A 26,629-nucleotide genomic window follows, 5' to 3' on the forward strand; every position below is an offset into this window, starting at 1 on the left:
AATATAAGAGTAGGACATACTACTATACAACCCCATTTAAGAAAACAAGTTTGAACATACAAGAAAACGCTGAAACTCTTACAAAGCTCAAAGATATGTTGATGAAAACATACAAGTAGCCTTTTGAAGAAATTCTTGATGCTAAAAGACTTTCTCATTTCACAGTAAAAAGCTGAAAACAAACAAAAAACCTAACTAGCCAAAGGTTGGAGTAAGAAAAGAATTAAGAGTAGCTTTTCCCCAAAAAATACAGAGAATTCCAAGATCAAGACCAGATTTCTTATTAGAAGATATAAGTTAACCAAGCTCAAGATACTAGGGCTACTACAAGAAGAACTTGGTGAAAGACAAAGTGTGCATGAAAAGAAATCAAAGCAGATCATGTAATGGATCTAAGAAAGAGATCACTCAAGACAGAGTGCATACAGAAGGTACTATTATGAGAAGTACCTCAATACGTTTCAGCTTCTAACTGTAAAAGAAATACACAGTTTCTTACTAAGTCTTAGTTTTTTTTATCCTTCATGCTTTTTTAAAATTAAGTTATTTTGTTTTAAAAAAATGTTTACAGTGAGAAGGAGAATAACTAAGTCTGCTCTGTTGAGAAGTTACAGCCATCTGCAAAACGGAATATAATACAAAATAGTTCTTCGAATAGCAGAAATTTTGTGATTCCAGCCTGGGACACACACAAGCCACCTGTGCACTTTGGAAAAAAGAACTACAGAAAATCATGTACAAATAACCATCTGAACTCACCTACTCTAACACAGCATTATTAATGCATGCTCCACTAATTCAAGGCCACCACAAATACTTTAACAGAGTTTAGTTACTGACATGTGAAAATTCCAACAAAATCCTAATCCACAACAGGAATCTTGTTCAGCTTCTGGAATTCAGGACATTCAGACCTGTTGCTTGCAACGGAGATGATGCAGCACTCAGCTAACAATGGAATACTTGAAAGAAACTAATGGGCTGGATTTTTTCCCCCCCTCCAGAGCTCAGTAATGACTACAAATTAGAAAAGCTCTAAAATATTCCAGCTGATTTAGATTGAAATATATTCCTGAATAAAGACTAAGAAGAAAATAAAAAAGGTTTTGCTTCTAAATCAAGGTTAATAGGGTTAAAGTAAACTAAAATAGCTCCTTAAAAAGCATTTAAAGAATTCAGAACTACAAAGAGCAGTAAGTTTATTTCACTGCAAATTGCAGATTTCTAAATAAAGAGAAATTAGCATAGAGTTCATTCTGCAAGCACCTAACATGCAGAATATATTACACCGTAACACTATTGCAGCATTTCACTGCCAACTGCTACAGAATTCCAAACACTGAATATTAACAGTAACAGAATTTAAATATTTAAGTGCTAATATACTATAAAAGCAACATTACAGTATCATTTAAGTGCCTGCATTTCATGCATTTGAAAATAGTTTTAAGTTTGCAATGGCTTTCTCATTAAGTCATTGTCAACTCCTGTAATTAATGTAACTGTTAGAACATATTTGCAATTTTATTTCAGCTTTGAAACATCCGAGTGGCAGGAGTATTCACTTATTGACATTTTTAGCATAGAAACAGAAGTTAGTAATAATTAAGATTCTAAAATCTCGATACAGAAGAATCCACTCTAAAAGTAATCCATCCCTTTCATTTAAAGTGTGTTAACTATTTTTTTCTAATGTTATTTTCCTGCTTTTTGTTCTTAGTAGAGCTTGAGCTGTAAAGATTCTCACCTTACCACAGGATCACTTTCCAGTAACTCAGTGAGTCGCTGCAGTTGTTCAGGTTGAATGGATCGTCCCAGCAGGGCTTCAGTGTTAGTGTAGATTAGAAATGCTGACACAGTTCCTAACAAAGTTCCAACACCTAGAGACCCCACACTGTCATAATAAGGGTTTCCTAAACAAGAGATGTCAAGTAAATTTCACTGAGCATTTCTAAAACATAGCAGATAATTCAGATTTCACACTGAAAGGAGTACATAGTTGTGATGGGTTTTTCGGATTTTGCTTTTTGGTGGGATTTTGTTTATTGTGGTTTGTTGTTTTGTTTTTTGGGGTTTTTTAAAGGAACTGGCAATTCTTTCCTACTGAGGAGCAAGATGAAGCTGGAAGAAAACAAGTTATCTTAAGATAAAGTATCAAGTCCTTCCTGTCCCTCAGCCACTCCTGTCTCCTGCAGGACTAATAAATGAGTAAACTCTTGTTAGCTATTTAGGTTTCTGTGTATAGATTTACCTTTATTAATATAAAATTATATACACTTAAATACAAGCAGTAGCACAAAAGTCTGTGTTCTTTTATCAGTAACCCAAAAACTGAGAAGTATTAACCATTTCTGGAACACAGATAATAAGTTTTAAACATGTATTCATTCATACTCAGATTTGTAGAAACAGTAATGTATTTTTAACTTTACAAAGGAAACTATAGATGGAATAAAAACCTGATTTCTATATAAAAAATGACACTTGCAATTAACTCATTAAAAGCCACAAAGAAACAAAATTACCATATTTATTTTTTTAAACAATTGAGAGCCAAAGCCAATACTTAAAAGGTGGCAAATAATCTTCCCTCTTTAGAAAACTTAAACTGTACAGCAAAGACAGACTTTGAACCAGTTGCAATACAGTTCATCCTACCTGCGTGAGTTAGGTTTGCCACACTGTTCAGGAGCAGCTATTGTAATTTGAAGGTAACACTAATATCACTGTGTATCAAAAGGAAGGAAAGAACTGCTTCCTTAAATCATCCCCACATGCACGTGGAGCTGCGCGCCACTGAATAAGGAAATTCAGATTACGCAATCCCACCAGGGCACACAGTGATTTGCATAACTGACTACAATAAACATACCTTTAGTGAAAAATACCTTGGTTTGTATGATAAAATTGCTCAAAAGGAAGTTAGACCCATCTGCACATACTCTTTCAAGCTTAACCCCACCAGTAACAGACATATGAAAAAAACAAAAAAACTTTTTTATTCTAAATATTTTCAACTCAAATGACTATAAATCAGATCAGAGAACAGTATAAACCTCCAGAAGTTTACACAGTGCAAGTATCAGAAAAAAGAGTAGAGATGTATTTAAGACAACCAATATGAACTAAATGCTCTGTGTTCATATCACGCCCAGGAGGAAATTCACATCCCGCTTGCCTCAGTTTGAAGCAGAATTTTACCTGTTAAAGAAGTCAGACCCATACAGGTAGCAGCTACGGCCACACTCAGAACTGCTGCAGCATCCTCCAGTAACACCACATTTGTACTAGGATCGCGACTCTGCACGACTGTGTATACAACAAAAAAAATTACATTGCCTTGGAAAACTTAGCTTTACTACATCATGCACAGTATTTAAACTACACTAACACCAGTAACTTAAGAGAAAAATTTCAGAAAGTATACAGGTGTAAACTGAATTTTTGCATATGCACACTTCTGAAAGCATTCATAAATACACAGAAAAAGCACACTGCCAATTATGGAAACCTCTCCAAAATGTCTGAAAAAATGTAGGGGGCATTTATCCTGAAAAATGCAAGTAGTTTAGTAAAAGTATCTAAGCAGTGTTACTTAAATCAACAGGTTTTAACCTAATTTGTAAAATGTATTTGTTACTAGAATAGAAAACAGATCAGCAAGGCAAGGGGAAAGGGAGAAGAGACAAAACTGTTTCTATCATTATGCAAATACAGGTAAATAGATTCCCTTTTAAATAACCACCTAGCTTACTGCTATAACAACACATACCATATTGATAAAATGACAGACCCTTGGCTCGAGCACTCCTCCGAATTTCATTTATAGCAACAAGAAGGGTAGCTGAAACAACACCAAAGTAGTTGCTGAAAACGGTTAAGAGGCAAAAAGCCTTACTTCCATTTTGAAAGGAGGGAACTTTTATATCATAGCACCAGATAATCAAGAAAGCTCTGATTATTGATTCTTTGAATAATGACAAAGCATAAAGTCTTTTCTATATGCGTCTCTCCCATACAAATCAGAAGAGTTATATTCACTGCTAATTTAATGCTAAGAAGGCGTTTTACATATACTTTCCAAATTATGTGTTCTATTTACGCATAAGGAAAAAAGTTTTCCCACTTTTGTTTGTTTAGAACACAAGTATTTTGCAACAAAGCTTAAAACTTTACTGTGTAAGCAATGACCAATTATTACTGTAATTATTCACATTGTACTCTTAAGAGATTACAAACACTTAAATATTTCTTGAAACTCCATACCTCCTTCAGATACCAACGACCCTGCTAAAATGCAGTACGCCTGTATGAAAAAAAGTCTCAATTATTATGCTATATGCATATTTCTACAGATCTCTTCACCATAGACTATCCAAACGCAGCACTCCAGAGCCCCATTACCCACTGTGCCATGTAGCTGTCCCTACACAGAAGACAACCAACAATACTTGAATTATGCAATATATTGCAAAATAGGAAAGGAGGATTTCTTGGGAGGTGTGAAGGGAAGATGCAGGGTTTAAAGAACAGCTTATTTTGCTGTAAGATCAGCTATAGTTCAACATTATTTTTTTCTTTAAAAAATTCTCACTAAGGATGGTTTGAACTAATTGTGTTGGGATTCAAACTGACCCAGGAAGTGAATTTCAGACTGTGCCATCACTTTCTGTGAAGTCACCAGTGTTAGATACAATATCAAACAAGATTATCTTACCCAGAGAAGAGATTCTATAGGATGAGGGTGGAGTAAACCTATGATCCCATGATACCAAGAAAGTCCTGCACCCATCATGAAAATGCCCACACCACTAATCAGGGAGGCAATATAGCGCATGTTTGTGAAACCATACCTAAATGAAAACAAAAGGACGTTATTTAGGAAAATAAGATTCTATATCTCTGCAAATATATCTACAAGATTTTTCCATTAATTTTTACATGTGTTAAATTATCATCATATGACTGGGCATCTATTTAACACAAAGCTGCCCAATCCAACCTAATCCAAGGGAAAAAAAAAAAGCCACCTGGAAAAGGATATCGAGTACACACAAAGACAGCAAACATAAATATTTTTCTAATTCATTTTTAAACAAGCTATTTACAGATTATTAGCTATTGTACAGAAAGAGAAGATTTTACTACTGTAAGAAAACAAACCCCAACGTTCATGTCACTTCCACATTTTATTAACATGCTACTTCTAAATGAAAACTCTAGCCTTATAGGCAGCCATATTTTATAATGCTAATTTAAAAGGAATAAACTTTGTAACATCCTTTAGTAGTTCAGCTATCTGCAAACATTCAACACTTGCAGTTTTCAAGAGCAGTGGAAAGAGCTAAAGGAATATTAAAAGTGTACCTTTATTCCTTTTTTTGGTATTAACTGCTACTACAAACAGTACATTTCTTTAGCAACATTAAAAACCAACAGTACAAAGAACTATATTGAGGAAGAAGGGAAAAAGTAAAAAAGGGGAAGGAGATACAACAGATACTTAGAAAAATTTAAGATTAAAACATTCTTCAAATTACATGATGCTCTTAACGATAAAAAGCTTAACTAATTCTGTAAATTAGATGTATTTTGAACTAGTGCTTACAGTATGAATGACTTGTTCAAACATGTAAAGTGTAAAGCAGGTCAACACCAAGAAAATAACGGCAAGTACAGCTTCTAACTTTCATCAAGTTGTAAGAACTTATAAATAATATCCTTATTACTCAGATAAAAACAGAGAGTATTTTAAGTCAAACACATCTCCTTATGGTACAAGTAGCTGCCTTGCAGAAAAGCACTTTGTTGAAAATAGGAAGAGGAGAGTATTTTTCATTTTTAAAAAATCTTGTCATTCGCATGAATAGTGTTTAAAAAGAAAGTAAATCTATCCATTGGAAGAAGAGCTGAGAACAACTTAAAGAAATAATGCCAATTAAAATAATACACATCAAAAAGCATACCACAAAAAAACAAAAAAGAAATATAACATGAATCAAGCCACTGAAGCTAGAACTCCTGCAGTTTGGAAGAAATCCCTTTTCTTATTTTATCTGTTGTAAAATCAGAAAAAAAACATATCAGAAGTTATATGCAACAGTAAACTAAAAAGAACAAGGTGATGCCCAAACAAGAACTGATCTTACTCCTACATGTAATTACCAAAATCATTATTTACTCAAAAACCTTACGGATGACTAGGGTCAGGCGTCCTTGCAGACTGACTGATGCCCAAAGCTAGCAATGCCTATTCAGGACAAAAGGAAAAAAAACTTGGTTACAAAAAAAAATTTAGAAACATTCTATATCAACTGAACTTGAAAGATAAAGGCAGATGCAATTTGCTGATCTGCATATATGCCTTGTTACTGGTATTTCGTTAGAGCTGTAATATAATCCTCAAAATCTGTCACCTAAATCTACTGCCCCAAACCAATTGTTAATTATACCTATATATAATATATATGAAATTATATAGCATGTATATCTGTATAATTACTGTTAATTATAACTTTAGAATTGCAACCGAAAGTGAACATTATGTGCAATCACAAGTGTTGTTCCTCTGCTTCAATGTGAAGGAATGGAGTTGTTCAGGGAAAAAAACTATTTAAATAAATCCTTCTTGAAGAGAAATTATACAGAAACTATGGTGATGGCGTACTACATTTAGAGCAATAACTAAACTATTCATGCAGTAAGTTATAAATCTAGACCTCAATTTTGCAAAGCACATGCTTTGTTTTAGGACCATGAATTACTGAAACAATAACAAGTATTGAAAGTTTAGACATTTCAGTCTTCGCAGCAGCAAGCTGCTTTGAGGCAGCAAGATTTCTCCTGCATTTTCTGCAAAAACCACATACTCAAATATTTGAGAAAAAAAACCTCCACATTTCCAGTGGAACATATAACTTTCACGCTTAAAAATCAGAACAGCTCTTCCACATATAAGTGGCAGATAATATCGCTATGGAACTTGTTTCACCTATAAACTGCCACACTTGGCCAAATGAAAATCACACACTTTAAGGCTGTCCCCCCATAAAATTTCTTTAAGTATCATCAGTTGCGTTAGTAGCAACCCTGTCTTCACTTTACAGTTGGAACACCTGAAGGTGGTGTAAAACCATTTATAAAAAAATAGCAAACAAAACAAGAGTCCTCAACTCAGTCTTTCCCAACAGAGAAGCATACTAGCTACAACTGACACAAAAAGTAGCTAAAATTATGTTACAATGCTTTTTAAGATGTTAAGTCTGCTCTAAGGTTCCATACCTTCTTCAAATTTATAGGAGCACAAGACTGTTGCATTTTATGAGTTACAAGGACTGCTCTTGCTTGAGGTGCAGGAGGGTTTTAGCCACTCGTCTTTAAGTGCTTTTTTTGTTTCTAAAGCCTTGCTATACCAAAAACTGCAACAAGAAAGATTCTTTCTACATTGGAACAAGGGGTGATCTCAAGGTCTCGTAATGTATGCCTCAAGCACAGTAAAGAAAATAGTGGAAAAAACCCATTAGTTTTGTCCCTGCACACTAATATTACATTCCCAGCTCTGAGTCTGCCACACCACCTATCAAAGTAAATGTGCCACTTATAATCCATGAAGTAGGTTAGCAACTGGACTTGAAACTGAGATGATGTACAAAGTATACCTCTTTCTTATTTTGGTTAAGTGTTAACTTGAAACACTTTCCTGTCAGGTACTGTCACAGAATTACAGACTTTGTTGCTTAGTCATCTCTTGCTAGAATAATGAGAAACCACGATGCTCAAATTTTCATCTTTCTATTCCTAGACTGCCTTAGCAGCCTCCCACAGCACTAGCAACTACATACATAGCACATTTACTTTGACAGGTGGTGTGTCAGACTCAGAGCTGTGTGTTTTTGATAAGGCTGGCCACACTATGCATATGCACTGTGACAAACAAAATTAAGCTTGTCCTAGGACTTACTCCCTAATGTTTATATATTTGACTAATATTATAACCCATGTAACTTTTTGGTGCACTTTCATCTTGATAGCTATAGGGAAAATAAACTGCAACTGAAGTACAGAACAATCAATTATATGAAAAAACAAAAGGTTAGAAAAGAAGTAATTGGGGCAAGCAGTTTGAAATAATGTACATGCATTACAAACAGTATCATATTAACAGAAATACTAGTCCTAACACCATTCAAACAGATTTTATTTATAATTACAGGTCACTCTTTCTAGATTTAAGGCTTCTAGACTTGGTCAGTTATTTTACTGTTAAGTTTATAAACCCTCCATTCAAATTGCTGGCATCAAGAATAAAAGAGCAGCTAGATAAACCTGTAGAAATCACTAGTTGAAACCACTACTTTTCGCAAGTAAATTTGCCACAGAGTAACAACTGCTGTGCACTCTGATTGGGCAACAGCAGAAAGAGCTCTGTGCTTAGCAGTACTTCTAAAGTAATGTAAATTTATGACAAAATATGCCTTCATCTACTACAGTTTGATAAAAACTGTATATAACAGTAACATTACTTTTTAAGTGAGATTCAATTTTGTCTCAGGGAAGCTAAAAAATACACATGTATACTACACACACACACAGAAAAGAGTACATCTTTCTCCTGTTGCATGCACACAGAGCATGTCACACTCTGGGCAGGCTTTGTAATTTGAGTGACTGAAACCACAAATTATGTAATAATAAAGTAAAATACACAAACACCCTCTTGCAGATGAAACCATTTGTTTAAAAAACATCTTTTAAGACCATTTTGCCTCAAAATTATTTAAATGGTCATTAGATTAAGTATTCGCTTTTTTTGCTCCTAGACTATACTACTACTAATTCTAAAGCATGCAAATCATACAAAAGAGTACAAAAATGATCACAGGTATTGAACAGCAAGAGCACTGTAAATACATGTCACAGCAGAATTTGAAAGTCATTTTTAATAAGAGTTGTGGCTAATAAACTTGGAGTTTCTAGGCTGCTCTACAACACTGATGTTATCTATAAGTAAACTTTATAAAAGAAAACTGAAGTATTGTGCCATGCGCTCTAGTCCTCCTAAATAAAACACTGTGTTTAGACAGTATAGGCAAATTAAGGAACACTAGTAGATTTAATTATTGCTTTCAAGTGTAAAAACTTTATTCCTGGAAAATTATTACAAGTGCTAACTTAAGCAGAAGGGAAAAAATACTCACCTGGTTGCATGTGTCTGCTAAAGAATGTATGGCTTCTGAAAACATACTTGCAGAACCCGTGTAAACCCAAGCAAGTAGCTTAAAGAAAAAATTCAACCCATTTCTGAAAATGAAGAAAAGAAATAAAAGTGCTGTATAGTCACACATTACTTGCCAGCAAGTGGTGAAACCAAATATCAGTAGAGACCTGTACAGGCAGACAAGCCACACACATTTTCTGCATGGTTACTGTTAAAAAGCCCTTTCAGTTAAACTTGATGATATACAACAATTTTGGAAAAAATAAATTAACTTCTAAGCAGCCCTGAATAAGTTTCTCTTCTGAAAACTACCAACACATACACTACTCAGAACATCTAATTGCCTACTAGTAGGAGTATACAAGCCTTAAAAAATTCCTCTTCTCTTTCTTCAATCCTTTGCCTCCTATACATCCCCTCCTAATACGAGAGTGCAAGATTTCCCACTTCAATCTCAGCTTGGGCAATTCCCAGTACGATATAAACGTAAGACAACAGACAGGAAGAAAAGGCTGTCATTAGATTACACTGTAAAAATTATCTACGGAACTTTTCCACCAAGATGCCCAGTGTGAATTCTCAAGTCTTTTTTTAGGCTACAGGCTGACGGGAGTAAGCATCATGTTACGTTGTACAGAACAGGATAATTAATGGCACTAATATACGAGTCTACATTCTCACTTCAAACATTCACTATCAGAATCAGTAGGTTAATTATTAGAATCGTATTACAAAGAGAATCAGACTAGAGGACTATAACATTCTTCATATTTGAGTTTAGCTTATTGGGAATTTTTAAAAGCATTCAAATGAAATTAAGTGTTATAAATAAGTATTAACAATAACTTGTAGTTGCATTTTTGAACAACCACATGCCAAGAAATTATATTTAAATTCAAGAAGCATACGTACATCCCCTTGCCATACACCAGATTAGACAGCTGATTAAATAACATTCATTTCCAAGGTCATCCTTAAGGAATTTCTACATCCACTTCTTCCAGCAAGAGGTAGCACTGTTTTCAATGCCTCCTTCCATCCAAGGACCTGAACATGCTCTACCATTTTTAATTTAGTCTAATTACCTCATGAGATGGTGAAGCTTCACCGTAATTTATAGGTGGGAAGTAAAAAAAAATGTGTAAATTAGTGGATAGTCCAAGAAGAAAGGAAGGCTGTTGTAAAACTCATCCATAATTTAAACTCCTTGTGTTAATTTCAAGTTCTTCCAACTCACAACATAGTGCATCTTTAGCATAGAAAGAAAATGAAATTACAGTGAGATTCATGAGCACAGTCTCTTGACTTCTGCATTGTTCTTCTCAATGTTGTATTAATGGAGTTGACAGCTTATCTGAAGGCACAATTCATTTGTGGGGCCCCCACCTGTTCAGATAACACAGCAGGCACTCAGCTGATATTTTATTTCACCCCTACAAATTTCAAATTGGGGGGCAGGATTTGACACCCTAGAAATCTAGAAATAAACCACAATAAGGTTTTCAAATGTCAGGCCCAGCAAAATCAATCTGTTAATGATGTCTAGTAAGTTCGAGACATAGGAGAGAAAGAGTCCTACATAAGAAACAATTATAAAGCCTAGTGATTCTACAGAGCCATCAAGGCTATTTGGTGTTTCTTGTCTGATGAGATGTTCACATCAATGTAAGATAACAGAAAAAAGTCAGTTTGGAGTGAAAAAAAAGTCAGGTTTTTACTGCAGGTAAATTATGCGTTGCTTTGAAAAACAAATTCAGCACTGCATTTGAAAATAATAAGCCCTATGAAAGAATAATTCTGTTGAAGAAATACTACAAAGATTTTAAACAGAAGAGGAAAAACAATCCAAAACCATCAGATTCTGAGAAGGCAGCTAAAATGCTTCAAATCAGTTTGAAACGAAGTTATCTTTTACATCAGTGACCACCAATTCAAAAAGTGTTTTCTCTATTGTACCGAAATGAACTGACTGATTTAGCTGCCTCATTTCTATCTGCACAGACCTGAAAGAGTAGAAAATCTTAACAGAACTTAAACCAAAGCTAGGTAAAGTCTGAAACAGATTTATTGTAACGATTTGGACATCATGCTAAGGAATAACAAAAAAACAAAAACAAACCCCACCGTGGTTCATTAGGTACAATTCTCTTGCTTATTAAACCTACTACTATACAACATTTTCTAATAAGCTTCTCTTCTGCACCTAGAAAATAAGCAGTTTCATTCAACTGTTTATAATTGTATTCCAAAGTTCACAGAAGAGGCAAATGTTCACCAACAAAATGGGAGGGGAGGAACATTGAAACAGATATACATCTTCCTTACTGTCAGAAATCTTGTCAATTTTAAATTTAATTGGTAACTGTAAGATGTACTGATACAGTAACAGAATCAGCTTTTCTTTGGAAAAAAAAAACACAAAATACATAAATGCAAAAGTAGGTCAAAAATCATTTATTCAAATGAAGGTTCCTAACTTAACAATTTAATTACAACTAAAACAAATTCAAATAAATCTATCCTGTCTGAACTGTAAACCTGAAAAAATTAAAGGGCATTAACACCTGCTTTTACATATTTATCATTCAAAATTTGTTTCAACGTAACCACCTCAAAACCCTAAGTTGAACGGGGAATTGAGAAATATGTATGAAGAATTGTACCATCATGTGATTGCCCACTTTTTCTACTCTACCTTAGAGAATTAGATAATGGTCTAGAAGGACCTGATCGGATTTACACAACTATCCCTGTCTACCCACATAAAATATTTAGGCTTTTGAAGAACGGACAGTAAAAAAATAAAAATCCAAAATAAAAAATCAAACTGAAACTATTCAGAACCATTACGAACCTATCAAAAAAAAATCTTCTATTTAGGCTCTAGATTTGAGAACTAAACACATTTCATCAGGCCTATTTCAAAAGCAGCAGTAACATTACTAACATCCTTGACCACTAGTATTTAAAAAAAAAATATATACCATGCAAACTTCGTATTGTTTAAAAGATAAAGCATTAGCAGGACAATGAAAGCACTTCAACAATGCAGGACTCTGAAGAATGTTTTGCTAATAAAAGATCATTCCCTTTTTGATAAAAAACATTACTTTCCTGTATTTGTCTAACAGAGCTTTAAAGTTTTTCTCACACACAGAATTCTATTAACAACACAGAATGTGCCAGTGCACCTGGTCTATACCTTCACACGTGGATCCATAGAGAAGAACTCTGCTTTTTATTGAACCACATTTCATCCTCGCTAGGGAAGCCTGAAGTTAGTGAAAAGCCTACCAAATCATTCCAACCAGAGAAGTTAAGACAGATTGGCCTTTCTTGACCCAAAACCAAAAGCCCTTAAAAAATCACCTGATGTCAAGAAGATCAGGGCCATGAACAAAGAAGCATTGACAGTGGCCTTGACTTAAATCTCTGAAAAGTCATCAGGTATTTGAGGGCCACAAAAGATCCTTTAACTTCTAAAAAAGCTCCACAAAAAGACAACTGAGAAATACAACAGGCTATACAAACTTCCGCTGGCCTGGCTGCCAGGCATTCATCTATAAAAGCACCTAATCATCCAAAAGGTATTTATGAAGTGAAGAGAGTGCAATGTCTATAGCAATGCCATATTTACAGAGCAGGAGGAAGGGTCTGCTTTCTCTAGATCACTGTAAAAAAAACATGAAGGAAGTAGAAGTTACCATACAACAGTCCCTCATCTTTTTCTTTCCATTAGAAACATCCATGCCAGTAGTTCTTACATGTTTTTAACTTAGAGAGCCTTGAATAACTATTTATAAAGTAATTAGATTTTCAGTCAAACAAGCTTTGTGGTTTTTTTCCCCAAGCAAAAACCATATAGTTTTGTAGGAAAACTCAAAAAAAAAAAAAAAGAGCATTTTCCCTATATTTCTATTTTGCTCCCTTATATTGATAGTGTCTTACCAAACAAATACCTTTTAAAAATCAAATTTATTTTAAAATTCACTGGTTTTAGGGCAAGTAAATTTCAGCCAACCTTTCCCCAGTGAAACTTAACACACATTTATTTCATGACAGATAGTCTTTGTGTTTACTTGCTTTAAATCAGAATCATTATATTAGTTTTGTTTCACTCAAACTTGTAAGACATGTGAAAGGCAAAAACCTCAAAATATCCCCTTATCAGTTAGAGAAGAAAAGAACTGAATAACAGCAGAAACAGCAAATTCTTTTCTGTTGGTTATAGGGAAGATTGTTTAAAACACATCAAAAGCTTCCTCTCAAGATCAAACAAAAAAAAATAAGACAACTTTAAATGCGTGGCTCTCCATGCCATTAAAAATGTTGGTTTTCACTTTAATAAACTGTTTAGTCTGATCAACTTAAAAATATTTGCTCTTCTCTGATCAGAGAGATATATTCTATCCCTGAACTCTATATATTGATGAATGTATTTACCTAAACTCTCGCCCATCAACAATTAATAAACAATTCTATTAACTTCAGTTACAGAGACACACGTATCTTTAGCTTTAATACAGACTGTTCTCATTTCCAGGATAATAAAAATAAATTGGTTTATACTTGCATAAACAAAACACTAATTTTTTTAAACTTACATGCAAATAGCTACCATTACCACCTTTCCTGGTCCCTTGAAAAACATAGCTGCTGCACTGGAGCGTGGCTACATAAAGAAATAAGATATTATTAAAATAAAATAACCAAATCTTGACCTTATGAAGGATGTACCATACAAATTATTAAATAAAAACTTTGCATTACCTGTATTGCAAAAGTGAAGTCCTTGAAGCCTACTAATCTGCTACTGAATTCTCACCCAAACTGCAGTTGGGTCTTACACATTTCTACAAATGGATGGCTACAAAAAGGATAAATAACCAACAAAGCCTCCAGCAGGGGCCACTGCAACCATAAGGACAGGAACCAGCTGTGCAGCAGAAAGATCAAGAGATCATTCTACCATAGCACAGCATCTGCATCTAGAGACTGGGTCAGCTTAAGCAAAGAGGAAGGGCCAGTATGGCAGAGAGCAAAGTGTTAATGTGTTGGGTCTTCTTCCTTAAAAAACCTATTTAATTTCTCTAAATTAACAGTGTGTTTACTATACAAGTTCATAGGCTACAGATGAAATCACAAATACAATTTTGTGAATAAGAAGGCAACTGACCAAAAAACCTTACTGGTGGATTACACTGCCACAGTAGGAACCCATTTAAACTGGCATCATAACATTTATCACTGCATTACAATCAGAGACAGATCTGGTATGTTACAATGCAAATAAATCTTCCAGTAATACTCAGTTAGTTAAGCTTATGCAACCATTTCACAACTTTTTCCTTCAAAAGGTGTCATAGTAGATCTTGAGTCATTTGTCTAGCAAAAAACTTTAAAATATGTCTTACCTTAGTATTTCCAAAGAACTCCCTGTATTCCCTCAATAGTCTTTGGTTTCTAAATAGTTCTGCAATACAAAATTGTTATTGTGAATGCTTACTAGTAACCAGTACTTTCAGGAATTGAAGTCTAATGTTTTCTATGCAGCAGCCAACTTCTAGTAACAATTACATGGTCTGTCTTTCTTTGTGAAAGACTCCTCTCCTGGTATTGTTAATCAGAAACACATATTGTTATATACTCATGTAAAATGTCAAATACAATCTATTATGATCCTATACATTGTTGCCATTTCTACCAACAAAGGATGATACACAGAGGGAAAAACTCAAAATACACTGCACCAAATCCAGACATTCTACTGGCCCCCCCTCCCATCCCTTAAGCACAAAAGAGAGGGGGAAGGACGTTTCAAAGAAAGTCTCTTAACATCAGTATTTTTCAATCCACTAACAATGTTCATCAACTTCAAAATAAACATTGCTATACTACTGTATTTAGAAGCTGTAGTGCTCGATTCTCCCCTACAAAGTTATATTAAATACATTGTACAAAATAATTTAAGTAGATTAAAACAGCTGGTGGAGTATGAGGATAGGCTGTAAAAAGTGAGTTACCCACTTCAAGTGTACAATGTTTCAGTATGCTGTTATGACTGAGCAGTATTTTTTTAATCTTTTTTTCTTTAAATTATGTCCATGAATTATTCTGCTGGTCACTAAAATTTTGAAGCTACTGACTGCACTTTCAGTACAAACACTTCCAGGTACCTTAACAAGTGCCTGCAGCTCTAGCCTTTTTACTAGGAGGGTGATCCAGTGGCACAACTGTTTCAAAAAAAAGATGAAAAGACCTCTAATTTTAAGGTGCATAATTGGAATAAGTACCTTGAAGCAATATTGCCTCTCCTGTGACTTTAACTGACTAGACAGATCAAAATCCATTACAAACTACTGATTTGACTGTACCTGTTATTGACAATACCAGCAAGGATGACAACAATAATTTTAAGCAAAAGCATTATCTGAGGATGTTTCCCCCACTTCTGAAGCACAAAGGTAAGCTGAATTCATTTCAGATTAAAAATAAATGAGTAATGGTATGGTATCAAGAACCGGATTGGTTTTAAGTCTTTTCAAAATTCTCAATTAAAAAATCCCAAACCATTGAAGCTGTTAACTATAATCTAAAAACCGAAAGCCCTCCAAAAAAACAAAGTATTACTATAGACCTCAACCAAATGCATATTCTTGCTGTATCCCACAAATGATAAATTGCAAGATAGTAACAGACTATATCTGCATAGACAGTACTGTGTTAGTCTAACACTATGCTGTAAAACCTTACCTGTAATTGCAAATTCCAAAACTGTATGTTCTCAATTAAATAGCACACCATCTAGTGGATTTCTAACAATCGTACTTTGTTGTTTACATTTGAAGTTATTTGAAAACTCTATACTCACTTTCTCTGTACTTGATCTCTTCCTCTTTACGGCGTTTTCTTTCTCTAGCAAGAGCCTCTGGACTACCCCAAACTTCAAGAGACCTGAACAGAGTAAAAGTAACTTAGCAGCAGTTTTATTTATGGAACTTCTTTTCAGTTTGACTACATTACAAATGCCTTTCCTAAAAGCAGAACATCACAGCATTCTTTCTGATAAGAAGCCACACAGACTACTCTACAGAATAAAGAGCTGGGCAAGAGGGGACTGAGGACAAGCACTTAATATTTGAATACATGAAACATATCCTCCAATTTCATATCCACCATGTAATTATTACAATAATAAGAGTATAATATGTGTTCAGATAGAAAACAGAAAACATTACTGCCCTTTCACATTGTAAACTCATTTTAAAAGTTTTTTCTTTTTCTCATATAATCGATTTTAAATGATCCAAACACTTCTTTTCATAAAAGCGTTCTTACTTTGCCTCTACATCTGCTCTCAGGTACACAGTGAAAGTCTCAGTGTCATCATGGGGGCTTCGTCGTTTAATTTTCCGCAGCTGGTCTAAATCACTAAGGAAAGTGGACAAACGGTTTAGTGCAAGAAAAAGTTCATACTATTGTAATTTTACTTTCATGTCTGGGAGATCTTCCACAATTTTGATATTATTAACTTGCAGTACAAAAAAAATGAAGTTACTTACATGAGCCAAACAGAACAGATACATAGCATGAAACAAGTGATCTCTAGGATGCTACTGAAAACCACTGCATTTTCCACACTCAAAAGTCCAAAACACATCCTCACACTATGAAACACTACACATGGAAGACAAAGTAATAAAACATTGAATAATAAAACATCCAATGACTGATCTGCATGTAACTGATAATGGCTACAAGTGCTAAAAAAGAGGGTTCATGGTTTAACATCTAAATGGCAAGCAGAAGTTGCATGACAGGAAAAGTCAAGAAATTGAACCTCAAAACCTACATACCCAGCACAAGCTGCAAAAGGCTGAAGACAACAAACTACTTTGGGGAATAGATAGATTTCCTGTGCTGAGCTACACATTAGGGCATCTACATTGAGAAGCATCAGGAATTTTTTTTTTTAAATACAACAAGCAATTATCTAGTGGGGTTTTTTTTCTCCTGCCCCTAAAACTTTAGCTAGTTATTTCTCTGCACAAGCCAGTTATGATAAAAATATGGCAAAGGACTAAACATAATTTGTCACTGGATTTTTACCAAAGACAAGTCTAGTGATATACATTATATGTAAAAACTAGGGAGGAACAGTGACAGCATAAAAAGCTATAAACAAAGCTGCTAAGCCTTGGGGTCACACACATAGCATGCATGAAAACTGACAGACACCTCAAATATAGCAATAATCAGTAAGACCTGCTGGCAGGCATGGCACATAGTAAAAGGCAGTAAATATAAATTAAGTAACAATAGTTAGGTTACAATGAACCAGATTATATTTTATTCCAAATTACAGACCTCACATGACATGAAGTTTCCACTGATCTTTCAGAGATGTTCACATCAAATCATCATGATCCCAAAATGCTGAAACAAGTTATTTGCCATTCCCCCCTACGACTAGCTGCTCTAGATGTGGACTGCCCCCAGCTGGATTTACGGTCATGTAAGTACAAATACATTACCATAGGAGGCCACTATGGAAACATGCTAACTAAGTGCAAGTTCCTTAGCTAACGCTAAGCAAACAAGAACTAACTTCAGACACTTATGATTATGTACCACAAAAACATTTAGAAAAAGTTGCTGTGCAAAATCACTCCGACCACAATTACTTTTGAAGCACATCCGAAAAAATATTCACAATTTAAATTCCAACTCGAACCCATCATACCTGGATTTAAGACAGAACTCATTTATTGCTCTGACTCCAGTGATGAAGTTATTCTGTGTGTATTTTGGTCCATACTCTCTTTTTTTAAGGACTGCTTTAACTTAAAAACAGAAATAGATAAGCAAGTTAGAGTCACTTAGAAGAAACTTCAAAAGGTAATTCAATCTAATGTCATATCATGGTACCTCTAAGGGGAGATCTGAAAAACAATGCTTGTCAGTGAGATAGAAAACTTAAGAGTGAAGTGACAGGAGTGTTCTTAATTGTAGAAATGAGTAGGAGTAGAATGATTTACCTCCAAAAATGCTACTTGCTAAGTTGTAGTTCAGGGCTCTCAAAACATCCTGCACACTTAACTGATACTGTCAGCTACCTCTCCAACCTTGATGTCAGAGATAGTGCTTGGCTACCAAGTTAACATTCAAATACGGCAAACCCTTGCTCTAGCAACTGAAATGGAAACACAGAGCTGCATTTCTTTTTCTCCAATACTTAACCAATTCCACCTTCCACAGAGAAGATTTTTGACCTTTGCAAACCATACAGAGAACTGAGACAGACTATATGGGCCATTTTTCTCAACTCTTACTTTCAAAATTAGCACACTTAATATGGAGCATTTATAAAAATACAAAATATAAATTAGTTTTTCATAACACTTTGCATGTCTACATGATACACTCTTATGACATCAGATTTTCATGCACAAAGAATACCACACCTATTCAGAAGAAGGACAAATGGAATTTTAAATGTATGCCATTATTTCCTGCTGTCTACATGTAGATACATTTGAAAATAAGATGAAGTCATGTCACTATACACAAACTTCCATTAAAAATGTTATGCACATTGGAAGAAGAGTTACAATTGCTGAAGGATATAACATTAAGAACACAACTGAAAAGAAAAAGCTCAAATTCTGCAGGCGAGAAGACTTTACAAACACACATGACCTTCCCGCACATCACAGGATTGATACGACTTCTATAGTTGGACCAGAACTTCTCCTTAAGTCACAAGATACTTACTGAAAGATGCTGCATTTAATGACTTTGAGAAAAATGTTTCCAGAGTTCTATATTGTCTTAGAAGGAAAATATTGGCCCACTGTTAAACAGGAGAGATTAATTAGACACCAACAATGCTGAAAAGGCAGAGGTTCTCAACATTTTCTTGACCTGTCTTTACCAGCACTGTTGGGTCCCAGGCCTTGGGAAGAAAAACACAGGTTGATGCAAACACACACCCACCATCAGTGAAGGAAGAGTTGGTATCTGAACAATTGTAGGAGCTTGACTCCTACAAACTGATGGGCCCTGACAACATCCACCCAGGGGTGTTAAGAGAGCTGGCTGACATCGTTGCAAGGCCGCTCTCCACAATCCTTGAAAAGTCACAGAGATCAGGGGACATTCCAGAAGACTGGAAGAAGGCTAATGTCACCACCATCTACAAGAAGGGCTTAAAGGAGGATCCAGGAAATTATAGGCCCATCACTCTTACTTCTGTCTCTGGAAAGTTACAGAACGAATCCTCCTGGGGGCTACTGTAAGTCAAATGAAACACGTGATTGGCAAAAGCCAGCACAGATCCACTGAGGACAAATCGTGCTTGACAAGCCTGATTGCCTTCTGCAACAAAACAACCTGCTTGGTTGATGTGGGGCGTGCAGTGGACATGGTCTACCTGGATTTCTCCAAGGCTTTTGATATGGTTTCCCACAGCCTCCTCCTAGAGAAACTGATGCATTACGGTCCCGACAAGCTGTCTGCACAGTGGGTGGGAAACCACACCTGTGGTAAATAGCTCCTCCAACTGGCAACCTGTCACAAGTGGGGTCTCCCAGAGATCCATATTTGGCCCAACGCTGTTCAGTATCTTCATAAATGATCTGGATGATGGGATCAAGCATACCCTGATGAACTTTGCCAATAATACCAAACTGTGTGGGGAAGTGGACACTTCAGAAGGAAGAGCCACCCTGCAGGAAGACCTGGATAGGCTCAAAGAGTGGGCTAACAAGAACCTTATGAAGTTCAAGAAAGACAAATATAAGGTCTTGCACCTGGAAAAACACAATCCACCAGCACAGCACAGGCTAGGATCTACCCAGCTGGGCAGCAGCTCTGTGGAAAGGGACCTGGGGGTCCTGGTGGACAACAAGCTCAACAGGAGTGAACAGCGTTCTGCCGCAGCAAAGAAAGTCAACAAGATGTTGGGTTGCATCAACAAGGACACCACCAACAGAGATAATAAAGGCACTCAGCACTTGTCAGGCCACACCTGTAATACTGCTTTGGTCCCCACTATGCAAAAAAAGATGTGGACAGGCTGGAGAAGGTGCAGAGAAGGGCCACAGAGATGATCAAAATGCAGGGAAGCCTGCCACATGAAGAAAGGCTGAGAGAACTGGCTTTGTTCAGCCTTGAGAAAAGAAGGCTTAGGGAAGACCTTATCACCATGTTCCAGTATTTAATGGGTGGCTACAAAGAAGACGGAGACTCCCTTTTTACAAGGAACCACATGGAAAAGACAAGGGTTAATCGGTAAAAGTTACTCCTGGGGAGATCCCAGTTGGACACAAGAGCAAAATTTTTCACAATGAGAACAATCAGCCATTGGAATAATCTCCCCAGGGAAGTGGTGGATTCCCCAATATTGGACACTTGTAATTTAAAATTTGGCTGGACAGGGTACTGGGCCATCTTTTTAGACCATGCTTTTGCCAAGAAAGGTTGGACCCTTCCAATCAGGTATTCTACAATTCTATTATGATTTCTGAGTTTTGAAAGCTTAAAGGCAATTGCTTGACACTCAACAATCCACTAATACTACAGATATCCATATTTACCATAATAATCTTTCTGTCATCTAGTTTGAACTTAAACAATTGTATTAACTACCTGAGTAATCACATTCATCCTACAATGCTCCTGAGCAAAGGTGACAAAAAATTAGACACTTCCTAAAAATAGTCCATAATTTACTAAGGCTAGAATGGGAAAACATTTTTAAACAAGAAGACTGCTTCCAATGTTTCCTTATTTAAAACAGACGTATATCCAAAGTGTATTAAACTTAGAAAAAAATAACTTGTAGATTACCAAACACCTAGTAATCCATCTTTCTGAAACACAGGCAAGTTTCACTAGGAGAAAATACTATAACCAACTGTACATTGCTGCATATCTCAACAATCCTACCCCTAGTTCAAATAACTCTATACAATTGGCAATAAATGAGGAAAAAAAAAAGTCAATTTGGTGTTTCCAAGAGAAGGACAAAGCCCAATTAAAGATGATGTAATAAAACACTTTTAAAATTGTGCTATTTAAAGATTAGTGATTGTTTAAAAATGTGATTGTCTTAGTAACACTTGGATCAGTAAGTTTCTAAGTCACAGGAGCATCTGAAGACTAGAATTCCACTTTCTAGACGCTATCAAAATCTTTAACATAAACATCCTTGTTTGCGCATCTATAATCTACAAAACAGGCAAAACTGTCTGCTCACTGAAAGATGTATCTTTTTTTACAATTATTTCACAGTCTAATTTCTCCTGTCTACCTTGTGCGTTCCCCCTGCATGTATACATCAAGTGACAATAGGCCCAAAGAAATTGACATAAAGGATGTAGACAAGCAAAGGAAAACATACATAGACAGACACTGATCTCACCCTGTTACTGACAAGTATTATGATTTGATGTTTCTTGAAATTTAGGAAAAGACAGGAAGGAATTTTGATACAGTTTTATAGCCTGCCGAGTCACTTTCACCCCAGAGATTTTGTTTTGTTTTGTTTTGGACAGAGTTTAAAAAGAAATGGCAATTTCTATTTTGATAAAGTTCTCTCCATACTTAGAAGGCTAGGAGTGATCAAAAGCACAGGAGTTTTTAATAGCATAATTCTCACAATAACATATATAAACTATCAGAGCGAAGATAGAGTGAAATCAAGTCATGATAAATTGAGAACATGAAAAAGTTACACTCTTATTTTATCCATTTATGTTTTTAAACAATGTAACTAAAGACAACAGCATGTATTTATTACAGGCACAAATGGGAACATTACAGGACTCAGATTAGGCAGTTCATGTGGTCAAAATATATTTAGAAGCAACACTGATTAGATTAACTCAGCAATAAGAAGGAACAAAGGAAGACTTAGAACAAGGAACAGGGGAAGACCAAGTATTCAGCTTAGCCACATTAAGTCCAAGGCAGTGAATGGACATGTCTAAAAACACGCAAGGAGCACAGACTATGGTAACAGGTGAGAAAACAAATTAGTCTTTTCCTGACAAACTCATCTGCTTAAGTGAAACAATTAAAAACAGGCATAGAAAAGTAATCAGATGGAATACTGCTATAACTGATTTTTCAGGAGTCATTTTCAAACAACTGGGTATGAAACAAAGCTGACATACAAGAGTGTTTTAAAATGTTATTCATAAAACTTGGTACACAATTGAAGAGGAACCACAGTTTCCTTACACATATCTTTTTTGACTACTAGCAGACAGCAGTAAGTTTCAATACAGAAAGTATTTTTTTACCTTTGACTTGGATTGGCTCTTTTAAGAAAGACTGCTTTTGACCTTCATTATTGGTATCTTGCCCTGTAAATAAAAATAAAGCTTACTGTCAATATGGAAGTACCTACTTTTCTTTTTAGTAAAGAATTTGGTTAGCATGACAAATAAGAATACCCCTTAATGCTGCTTTCCATCCTGACAATTAAAAAAAAATTTATAATTTTCAACATATAAAACTCTCACAATAAAATACAGAAATAGTAAAAAAAATAAATAAAAAGACATGTAATGTAGCATTGATCAATAAACTCCTAGCAGCTTGCAAAAGAGTATGAACTTGCAACATACTTGAGAAAGTATCCTGAATTTAAAAAAAAAAAAAAATTACCACTGTACTTATACTTTGGGGCGATTTTACGCAAAATTTTAGATTAGTAAATATAATGAATTCTAAAGAACTTATGACTGCTGATTACTCGAGTCTCAAAGAGCTTTCAAGCTGTAACTGAATTTTAAGGGACTGAAGCTTTTTCACATACAAAAAACCTAGCTCTGTAAAATACAAAATATTTAAACTAAGATCTACAACTCCTGTGTCACAAGCTGGAGGTAGAACAATTTTAGCTGGTTTTGAAATTTGAGCATGACTCAATAAAAAGCCAACAAAATATAATTTACAGTACTATTCAGTGAATCTTAATATTTGGAAAATAATAACTTCCAGTAATGTCAGCGAGATTTCTACTTAGAAATCAGAAGTACTACTAGAAAATACAAGCAAATATTGCATCCTTATCTCATACATCTCAACATAGCTTTCAGAACAAAAAACTTACAATTCTAATACCTAAAAAAAACATACCTACTCTTTTGTGCCCTAACACTGTCTAACATTGGAGGTCTGCCACACATCCACAGTCACTCACAAAATTAAAACTGACCTTATTGAAAGTGATATCTAAAAATAAAGGAAGATTTTTCAAGCAGGTTTGTGTTAATTAATTAGATACTCCTAGCTTAACATGCTACACAGTTTACTCAAAGGTCAGATATTCTTAAAGCTTGGACTACATAACTATCTTTTCATCAGGCAATTAGTTATTGCCCTAACAGCAACTGAGCACTAAGGCTTATAACAATCCAAGTATACTTTCTTGGAAAAATAACACTTACAAATTTACAAAACTGATCTTATTACACAACAAATAAGGCTGGACCATAAATAACTTGCATTCCTAAAACAGTCACTTCTATCAGTTAGTGTTTGACTTGAAAACAAAAGCAACAAACCCTTTGCTGTTCCTTTCCTTTCTTTTCTTACCTGGTTTAAAACATCAGGCAACCAATCTACCAATATTCATGATAAAAAACTTCAGCTAAGATTGCTCAGCGAAAACTGACTAGTAGCTTCTTTTCAGAAGCTCTGTGTGCAACCATTTATTCATTAAAAGAAATATCACCAAAACTATTTATCAAAAGATTGGGTCATAAGATTTCAGAGGTGAAAAAAATGCATGAAAATATGAAAATGTATATCTATGCACAGAGACCACATCAGGTACCCTTTTAAAGTTCACCATCCTGGCCGAAAGACTGAACAAAAATTACAGTGCATCAGTGAGAAGAAAAAAAATACTGACTACTTCCAATTCACAACTGCTGTTTTTCAGACAAGCAGAGGTTGATACGAGAGAAGTTTCAAGATTAATACATTACTATTTTAAATATCACATTAAAAGGAAAAGCATTTCCCAAGTTTACTGATAAAGAAATGGAGGTCCAAAAGAGATGCATTATTCGCTAAATATATAAGTTACTGGAGAAGTATGGGAATCTTTACAAGTAGCATATTACCTTTTCAGAATTCTATCAAAATGTGCTTTTTTAAATAAACAGTAGTAGTACTGTGTCCATAATGCATAAGAATGTTCTACCCACTAGGCATATAACACGCATTCCAAAATAAACTTCAAAGCAATTGTTCATCTGTGCACAGTATCTCTAGCCTGCAGTTTCATATACACTTGCATACATCAGCTCCAACTCTCAAAAAAAGGTAAGCCTCATGATGCCCATGCGGTGCAGTCCCACTGAAGCCTTACTATGACTCAAGGTCGCGCTGCCACTAAGGGCAGAGACTCTCCTCCGGCCATTTTAGAGACAGTGAGCAGGACCAGCTTACTGAGCCATCTGAACCCTAGCTCTGCAAAACAAGAAAGCAACTCATTTTTCACAAAACAGGCCTAAACATCACTAATGTCAGAACAAGAGAAGGAGTAATCAGACAAGGGTGGGGGAAGGTTGGAACACCCCTTCTGATGACAATAATTACAAAAACTTCACTCAATCATGAAAGCAATAGTGCTGGACTATTTACACGTCTGATTTTTAACATCCATAACTGCACATTAAGAACCCAGAAAACAACAACTACAACTGGCTCTACAGTCTTCTGCTGTATTCAGGCAGACATTCTTCTGCAAAAATATCACCCTCTAGCAAACATGATGTTCCAAGCTCAAGATGTTCCAAGAAATATAAAGAGTCTTAACCATTATTCTCTTCTAAAATCCAATGACAGACTTAAGCAATATCTAATTACTACAATTAGAACAAGAAACAATATCTAATTATTACACTTAGAACAACATTTAAGATCCACTTTTGTACTTCCAAACATCAGAAAAGTAATGCTCTCAGCTGGCCATAGTTACTAGCTTTTAAAGACTACTGCAAGCCCCAGGAATTTACACGTTACTAAAGAAAGAATAATAGCTGCTAACTTAACAAGAAGAGAAGAAAATTTTCTTTAGAAAACTACTTAATTTTAGACAAAAGCACAGAGAAGGAGAGCATTCATTTTAAAATGCATTTCTTATCTCTTAAGCACAGTAGTCTTCCAAACATACATCTGTGCAGTCCTGCCCTTACTAAGCAGAAAAAAATAGAGGATGCTATGATGGAGCAAGGACAAGACGATTCTGAATTTCACAAGCACCTAACTAGCACAGGATTGACAATCAAATTGAACAGCAAGGAGGCTCAGGTTAAGTCCATTATATCAAGTGTTTAATGTGAGCGCTGCAGTTCTGACAACTGTCAGATTAGAAAGCTCTAGCAGAAGAAACAGCTCAACTTTCTTTATCAGTCATCTATAGCTTGACCTGGAGAAGTCACAGTGCTCAGTATTCACACTCATTCAATCTTTATCACTAGTTTATTTCACACAACCAACCTGAAACACTACAAAAAGAATTCAAGTAAGCAATCGAAGTAGAAAAAGTAATACATTTCATTTCTTATCCCTTCTGACATCCACATTTTATCATCACCACTTCAAAAGTGATTAAATCTAAATCCTTTAAATACTGGAATGACAAAGAAATAAATTTCAGCATTCCTCCCTGCTTACGCATTTGAAATTTATAAATAGATGTCCACAAGCAACAAATGCTAATAATTCTGCAATATCACACAGCTGAAAAAAAAAAGCTCTCAATTGTTAAATACATAAAGTTTTTGCATTTATATAAATACTCTTTATTTTAGCTTATTACTACCTGTTCCAACTTTGCGCAGGGTTTCTTCAGGGGCTGATCCATTTTTATCTGCTGACCCAAGACCTTTTTTCTGACCACTGGAGGTATAAACTCTCACTTGACTCATCAACTGCACAGGCAGACGATTGCATGGTATAATATAAGACAGACTCCCACTTTTCACTGAAGCTTGCCATCCTAACAGGGAAGGAAAAAAAAGATGTTTCAGGCAACCATTTTGGAAGGAAAATGAAGGGAAAGTGGTCCAGCTATACCAGCATAAATCATGGAAAATTAGCTTGTAAGTACTGATCTCTGTGCTTATTTTACCTATGTTTAGGAATTACAAAATTGGAGCACACAGCATGTTTTCACTGCCTCCCTTCAAACATCCACTTTTAAACTTCATTCTAATGTCAGGGTTTTTTCCCATACAATCAGGTATGCACTTTTTCCAAAGACCTCTAAGGTCTTAAGGGGGTAAAAAAAAAGATATAAACCTATTTGACATGACTAGCTTACTGATACCTTAAGTCCAATTCTAGTCATAGTGCCTCAAAATCTCTAAAAAATAAGTATTGATAAAA

The 26,629-nt window shown here is 35.2% G+C and overlaps 1 protein-coding gene across 1 annotated transcript in view; it reads right to left on the reverse strand.

Moving 5' to 3' along the window:
• SLC30A9 (solute carrier family 30 (zinc transporter), member 9) overlaps window positions 1–26,372 on the reverse strand; it is a gene marked incomplete at its 5' end in the record, with an annotated part of 35,041 nt that extends 8,669 nt beyond the window's left edge. The window contains 14 exons of the mRNA XM_010078727.1: window positions 1,748–1,913; window positions 3,202–3,309; window positions 3,773–3,844; window positions 4,267–4,306; window positions 4,718–4,853; window positions 6,195–6,250; window positions 9,198–9,300; window positions 13,822–13,889; window positions 14,632–14,690; window positions 16,089–16,171; window positions 16,556–16,648; window positions 17,961–18,060; window positions 22,525–22,587; window positions 26,064–26,372. Coding sequence (XP_010077029.1) covers window positions 1,748–1,913; window positions 3,202–3,309; window positions 3,773–3,844; window positions 4,267–4,306; window positions 4,718–4,853; window positions 6,195–6,250; window positions 9,198–9,300; window positions 13,822–13,889; window positions 14,632–14,690; window positions 16,089–16,171; window positions 16,556–16,648; window positions 17,961–18,060; window positions 22,525–22,587; window positions 26,064–26,372 — 1,456 coding nt within the window. The remainder of the gene's footprint in view (window positions 1–1,747; window positions 1,914–3,201; window positions 3,310–3,772; window positions 3,845–4,266; window positions 4,307–4,717; window positions 4,854–6,194; window positions 6,251–9,197; window positions 9,301–13,821; window positions 13,890–14,631; window positions 14,691–16,088; window positions 16,172–16,555; window positions 16,649–17,960; window positions 18,061–22,524; window positions 22,588–26,063) is intronic.
• Window positions 26,373–26,629: the final 257 nt, after the last annotated feature.

The sequence above is a fragment of the Pterocles gutturalis genome, unplaced genomic scaffold (genome assembly GCF_000699245.1).
Source record: "Pterocles gutturalis isolate BGI_N339 unplaced genomic scaffold, ASM69924v1 scaffold6856, whole genome shotgun sequence".
NCBI lineage: Eukaryota > Metazoa > Chordata > Aves > Pterocliformes > Pteroclidae > Pterocles > Pterocles gutturalis.